This window comes from Borostomias antarcticus (assembly GCF_949987555.1).
Source record: "Borostomias antarcticus genome assembly, contig: scaffold_89, whole genome shotgun sequence".
Taxonomy (NCBI): Eukaryota; Metazoa; Chordata; class Actinopteri; order Stomiiformes; family Stomiidae; genus Borostomias; species Borostomias antarcticus.
The window spans coordinates 668206-675705 of record NW_028175833.1 but is presented as its reverse complement, the minus strand read 5'-3'; the positions used below and the strand labels follow the sequence as shown (position 1 = coordinate 675705).

The 7500-nt window shown below is 48.7% G+C and overlaps 1 protein-coding gene across 1 annotated transcript in view; it reads right to left on the bottom strand.

Annotated features, from left to right (window-relative positions):
* itga7 (integrin, alpha 7) overlaps nucleotides 1–7500 on the bottom strand; it is a gene marked incomplete at both ends in the record, with an annotated part of 54893 nt that overhangs the window by 22643 nt on the left and 24750 nt on the right. The window contains 4 exons of the mRNA XM_084463048.1: nucleotides 5200–5331; nucleotides 6602–6857; nucleotides 7125–7204; nucleotides 7370–7497. Coding sequence (XP_084319174.1) covers nucleotides 5200–5331; nucleotides 6602–6857; nucleotides 7125–7204; nucleotides 7370–7497 — 596 coding nt within the window. The remainder of the gene's footprint in view (nucleotides 1–5199; nucleotides 5332–6601; nucleotides 6858–7124; nucleotides 7205–7369; nucleotides 7498–7500) is intronic.

Sequence of the window (7500 nt, the reverse complement as noted above, 5' to 3'; positions counted from 1 at the left end):
ATGGTGGTTGGGGGGGGGGGGCGGGGGGGGGTTAAATGTGATCTGGTGGGGAGGAGATGGGTAGAGAGCTTCAGAGAAGAACAGATCAACACGGTTGATGGATTGGGAACGACTGATCCAAAGAACGAGCTTAGGAATCATTAGAGCTTAAACGGCCATGGGTCTAGTTAACTAGACTAACGGTCTATCTCTCACTAGTTAACTAGACTAACGGGCTATCTCCCACTAGTTATCTAGACTAACAGGCTATCTCTCACTAGTTAACTAGACTAACAGGCTATCTCCCACTAGTTAACTAGACTAACGGGTTATCTCTCACTAGTTAACTAGACTAACGGGCTATCTCTCACTAGTTAACTAGACTAACGGGCTATCTCTCACTAGTTAACTAGACTAACGGGCTATCTCTCACTAGTTAACTAGACTAACGGGCTATCTCTCACTAGTTAACTAGACTAACGGGCTATCTCCCACTAGTTAACTAGACTAACGGGTTATCTCCCACTAGTTAACTAGACTAACGGTCTATCTCCCACTAGTTAACTAGACTAACGGGCTATCTCTCACTAGTTAACTAGACTAACGGGCTATCTCCCACTAGTTAACTAGACTAACGGGTTATCTCCCACTAGTTAACTAGACTAACGGTCTATCTCCCACTAGTTAACTAGACTAACGGGCTATCTCTCACTAGTTAACGAGACTAACGGGCTATCTCTCACTAGTTAACTAGACTAACGGGTTATCTCCCACTAGTTAACTAGACTAACGGGCTATCTCTCACTAGTTAACGAGACTAACGGGTTATCTCTCACTAGTTAACGAGACTAACGGGCTATCTCCCACTAGTTAACTAGACTAACGGGCTATCTCTCACTAGTTAACTAGACTAACGGGCTGTCTCCCACTAGTTAACGAGACTAACGGGCTATCTCCCACTAGTTAACTAGACTAACAGGTTATCTCTCACTAGTTAACTAGACTAACGGGTTATCTCTCACTAGTTAACTAGACTAACAGGTTATCTCTCACTAGTTAACTAGACTAACGGGTTATCTCTCACTAGTTAACTAAACTAACGGTCTATCTCTCACTAGTTAACTAGACTAACGGGCTATCTCTCACTAGTTAACTAGACTAACGGGCTATCTCTCACTAGTTAACTAGACTAACAGGCTATCTCCCACTAGTTAACAAGACTAACGGGCTATCTCTCACTAGTTAACTAGACTAACGGGCTATCTCTCACTAGTTAACTAGACTAACGGGCTATCTCTCACTAGTTAACTAGACTAACGGGCTATCTCTCATTAGTTAACGAGACTAACGGGCTATCTCTCACTAGTTAACTAGACTAACGGGTTATCTCCCACTAGTTAACTAGACTAACGGGCTATCTCTCATTAGTTAACGAGACTAACGGGTTATCTCTCACTAGTTAACTAGACTAACGGGCTATCTCCCACTAGTTAACTAGACTAACGGGCTGTCTCCCACTAGTTAACTAGACTAACGGGCTGTCTCTCACTAGTTAACTAGACTAACGGGCTATCTCTCACTAGTTAACTAGACTAACGGGTTATCTCTCACTAGTTAACTAGACTAACGGGCTATCTCCCACTAGTTAACTAGACTAACGGTCTATCTCCCACTAGTTAACTAGACTAACGGGCTATCTCCCACTAGTTAACGAGACTAACGGTCTATCTCTCACTAGTTAACTAGACTAACGGGCTGTCTCCCACTAGTTAACTAGACTAACGGGCTGTCTCTCACTAGTTAACTAGACTAACGGGTTATCTCCCACTAGTTAACTAGACTAACGGGCTATCTCCCACTAGTTAACTAGACTAACGGGCTATCTCCCACTAGTTAACAAGACTAACAGGCTATCTCCCACTAGTTAACTAGACTAACGGGCTATCTCTCACTAGTTAACTAGACTAACGGGCTATCTCTCACTAGTTAACTAGACTAACAGGCTATCTCTCACTAGTTAACTAGACTAACGGGCTATCTCTCACTAGTTAACTAGACTAACGGGCTATCTCTCACTAGTTAACTAGACTAACGGGCTATCTCTCACTAGTTAACTAGACTAACAGGCTATCTCCCACTAGTTAACGAGACTAACGGGCTATCTCCCACTAGTTAACTAGACTAACAGGTTATCTCTCACTAGTTAACTAGACTAACGGGCTATCTCTCACTAGTTAACTAGACTAACGGGTTATCTCTCACTAGTTAACTAGACTAACAGGCTATCTCCCACTAGTTAACTAGACTAACGGGCTATCTCTCACTAGTTAACTAGACTAACGGGTTATCTCCCACTAGTTAACAAGACTAACGGGCTGTCTCCCACTAGTTAACTAGACTAACGGGCTGTCTCTCACTAGTTAACTAGACTAACGGGCTATCTACCACTAGTTAACGAGACTAACGGGCTATCTCCCACTAGTTAACGAGACTAACGGTCTATCTCTCACTAGTTAACTAGACTAACGGGCTATCTCCCACTAGTTAACTAGACTAACAGGCTATCTCTCACTAGTTAACTAGACTAACGGGCTATCTCTCACTAGTTAACTAGACTAACAGGCTATCTCTCACTAGTTAACTAGACTAACGGGTTATCTCCCACTAGTTAACTAGACTAACGGGCTATCTCCCACTAGTTAACTAGACTAACGGGCTATCTCTCACTAGTTAACTAGACTAACGGGCTATCTCCCACTAGTTAACTAGACTAACAGGCTATCTCTCACTAGTTAACTAGACTAACGGGCTATCTCTCACTAGTTAACTAGACTAACGGGCTATCTCCCACTAGTTAACTAGACTAACGGGCTATCTCTCACTAGTTAACGAGACTAACGGGCTATCTCCCACTAGTTAACTAGACTAACAGGCTATCTCCCACTAGTTAACTAGACTAACGGGCTATCTCTCACTAGTTAACTAGACTAACAGGCTATCTCCCACTAGTTAACTAGACTAACGGGCTATCTCTCACTAGTTAACTAGACTAACAGGCTATCTCCCACTAGTTAACTAGACTAACGGTCTATCTCCCACTAGTTAACTAGACTAACGGGCTATCTCTCACTAGTTAACTAGACTAACAGGCTATCTCCCACTAGTTAACTAGACTAACGGGCTATCTCCCACTAGTTAACTAGACTAACAGGCTATCTCCCACTAGTTAACTAGACTAACGGGCTATCTACCACTAGTTAACTAGACTAACGGGCTATCTCTCACTAGTTAACTAGACTAACGGGTTATCTCCCACTAGTTAACGAGACTAACAGGTGATCTATATCCAGTTATCTAAACTAATGAAGCATCTCCTCAACTACCTACGTAGGGTCTCCATTGATGAGATTAAATGAGATGAGATTAGATTACATTAGATAAAACCACAATATCCACAAAGCAGATGGAAGCGTGTTGCTCCAGGTATCCTTGTATCCATGATCACGATCGTCCCTCCAGCACACCTCCTGCTTTCCCTGGGTCGTTGGTCTAACAGCTTCCTGTGGCCTACCATTGGTTGAGCTCCCTGTTAGTGAAACACCACCACAACCACCAAGATGCCCTGGACAGCCACGCCCCGTAGACAGCATGGCTCTCGGCAGACACACAGAGGGACAGACAGACGGACGGATGGACGGATAGACAACAGAATAGCTCCTCCCACTACAGAGACCAGACAGACAGACAGAAGGACAGACAGGATATCTGCTCACACCACGCAGGCCGCGGAGACAGACGGACGGACTACGGAAGCCCGCAGGGGGTCAGCCTGCTGCTACCGCACAGAGAGACAGCCATCGCCACTGCACTCCGCTGCTGGGATTCAGATGTGATGACGTATAAAAACAGGAATAAAAAATGTAAAAGGTAAAGGTATAAAAAAAATAATAATATGACTTTTCATTCCCTTCGGTGCAGCGTTCAAGATGGCTGCCTCTTTGTGGTTTGATGTTTTACATCAACTCTACACACACTACAACTACACACCAGCTAGGATCAGCAGAGAGAGGAGGGAGGAGGGAGGGGAAAGGAGAGGGGGAGGAGGGAGGAGGAGGGAGGAGGGGAAAGAGGGGGTGAGTCTGTCACTACACAACAAACGCGGCTGGAACACGACGCCTCACTCCTACAAACCTAGGTAGCTATTCGGGGCTACGTCCTCAACACTGGGCCGGGCACTGTGCTCCAGAGTCTTATAGACCAGCGCGTCTTCCACCGGGCTAGCCATGAACAAGAGCCCTGAGGGCCCGGGGAGAGAGAGAGAGAGAGGAGGAGAGGAGGGGGGAGAGGTAGAGGAGTAGAGTAGGGTGTGTGAGGGGGGGTGGTGGTGAGGGAGACAGAGTGATAAAGAAGGGGGAGAGGGGGAGAGGGAGTGGCAGGTGAGCAGGGTTGTGATGTGGCGGTGTTTTCATCCTGGTACCGTGATGGCTCTCTCTCTCAACCACCGGTACTCGGCAGAAGGACGACAAGAGGGACTCAGACTGCACCCAGGATTCCTTGTGGGTCAGGGGAAGTCAGAGATGACCATGGGAGTGTGGGACCGTCCAGATCCAAGAGACCCCCTCAGGCCACAGCTCTGTCTGTTTACGCTTCTATCTAATATGGTTATCTCATGTGGGAAAGAATTCAGCAAATTGAGTCTTGTTGAGACCTAATGAGTCACTTGGCTCGGCTTTCTCTCTCTGTCTCTGTCTCTCTCTGTCTCTCTCTCTCTCTCTCTTTCTCCCTTTCTCTCTCTCTGTCTCTGTCTCTCTCTCTCTCTCTCTCTCTTTCTCCCTTTCTCTCTCTCTCTCTCTGTCTCTCTCTCTCTTTCTCTCTTTCTCTCTCTCACTCGCTGTTTCTCTCTATCTGTCACAAACAGTTCCTCCTCCCTCCCTTTCATTTGTCTTCTACTGCTCCCTCCCTCTCTCTCTCTCTTTCTCCCTCCCTCCCTCCCTCTCCTTCTCCTACTCTTCTCCTCTCATCTTTTGTTCGGGTAGCCGGGAGCTAGCCTGGCTGTCCTCGGGTAGCTGGGCAGCCATGACGGTCTAGGAGTGGCAGTTTGGCACCATGACGCCCGGGGGGGGGGTTGTTTGGCAGCCATGTTGGGGGTTATCTGGGTGCAGTCTGGGGCTGTTGCCGTCCCTCGCTGGCCCCCTCTCGGTGAGTGGAGAGGGCGGTTACCAAGGTAACTATTGTAGGGCACGGGGATGAGCTGAGCGTTCAGCTCCTTCTCATCCGCCACCTCGTACGGCCCGTCGTCGAACAGACCCAGGTCCAGCAGAGTCTGGTTTATGAGCTGGACACGCATCTCACCTGGAAACAACACAGGTGAGGAACACACACACACACACGTACACACACACACACACACACACACACACACACGCGCACATGCATGCACACACACACACACACACACACACGCGCACATGCATGCACACACACACACACACACACACACACATGCACAGCACACACACACACACACACACACACGCACACACACACATTCACAGCACACACACAAACACATACACACACGCGCACACACACATTCACACACATAAACACGCACGCACACATACACACACTCACACACACAGGCGCACACGCACATGCACACACACACAAACACACACATATACAGTACACACAAACAACTGACACATCCTGTAACTATTGCCTACAAACATCATCCACACACACTCTGCATACAGGCAGACAGTTCATCAAATACACAAACACAATGCCTGTCATCCGAATAATCTGAGGCATCATGAATACATGTATAACAGGAGGGCTGCATTGTTACTATAATTCATGATTTCACCGCATTGATGACTTACAGTAACCCATGACAACGCATCCATCATCCTTCTGATGCTTTAGAGCAGGACATGAATCACAGCCACTCTATTGATCCATCTGTACGACTGACTGAGCACTGCCTAATCAGCAGATTGGCTTATAAATCAATTACATATAAATTGACCCACTGACAGTAACTCAGTGGTTTGCATACTAAATCACCTCGGTGCTGTTCTGAATGGGCCACTTATGAGAATCCACATTTCTTCAGCGCTGTCTTTCCTTGCATCTAAAGCTGTCCTAAAGCTATTCTTACATCTTGTGATGATGGTATTTTCCATTCAAGTCCTGGGGGTCTCCTTAGCTGACTGATTCAAGCCAAGTATTGGATGAGAAGATAAGCCCCATAATTTGATGCTTTCCCACAAGACAGAAGCCTCTCGCATCACATTACTCTACATGCAGGGATATTAATGGAGGTCCATGAACGCTGGGGAGGCACTGCCCAATGGAGGAGGCATCCATTTACGGGAGACCTCATAAACACGCCCCTTGAGAGCAGTTTCTGACAGGACTGCCCACCTCTTCAAAACACCCACAAACTAACCAGCGGAGGTATCGCAGACACCTCACAGTGTTGAGAGCGCCAGCATCCATAAGCAGGCTATAGGAAGACCCTGGTACGAGGAGATAAAGGACTAGGAGACTCTAGACCCCCAGGACCCGGACACAGAACCAGGAAGTGATGGGATCCTCCGGGGGCGCGTCACCGTACCTTTCCAGTTGTAGGTTCCTGGCGCGCCGAACAGGATGAAGTTGTTGTCGGGGGTGAAGCTGGCTGACAGGCCCTGCTGGCAGAAGCCGAACTGCTCGTGCCCCTGGGACCGCCCCTCGCAGAACTTCCACTCGCCGCCGTCCAGGTCGTCGCGCTCCGTCAGGTCCTCGCTCAGCACGTAGCAGCGGCCGATGGGGTCGCGCGTCTCCGAGGGCTGGCCCACGCGCTGGCGCAGCTCGTACAGGTGGGCGCAGGTCTGGGGTGAGGGGGGGGGGGGGTAGGATGTATGAGGGTTGGAGGTCTGGAGAGGGAGGGGGGAATAACCTTGCAGAGTCGTGGGCCTCTGCAGACCTGGGTAGTCTCACAGCACCCAGGAGACTCAGGTTCACCACCCGCATGTTCTGTTCTAGGAAGTGAGTAAACCCACTAGAGATGTTGTTGTTGTTGTTGTTGTTGTTGCTGTTGCTGTTGTTGTTGTTGTTGTTGTTGTTGCTGTTGTTGCTGTTGTGTTGTGTTTACTCACCACCACCTTGCCTCCAATCCCCTGGCTCTTCACGGTGACTCCCAGCCACTGGTTGTCCTTGCTCTCTCGGTCTGGATTCACTAGGGGTCACACACAGATACTAGGGGTTCAGATCAGCTGCTGCTCCCTTAACTAGCTCCTCCTCTCCCTGAGGGACGGGAGGGACAGCCTTGTCTCCACCCCCCAGGGGGACAGCAGAGAGGGAGGACGACAGCACAAGGACAACTGGCGGGACGGGGTCTCACCGTCTCCATCGATGTCCACGCGTTCACAGTCAAAGTCGTGCACTGTGATTGGACAGCGGAACAGGGCCCCCGTACGACTGCCCTGCAACTTGCCCTTCCCTGCAGCCTGCGGTGCCCCCACCAGGATCCTA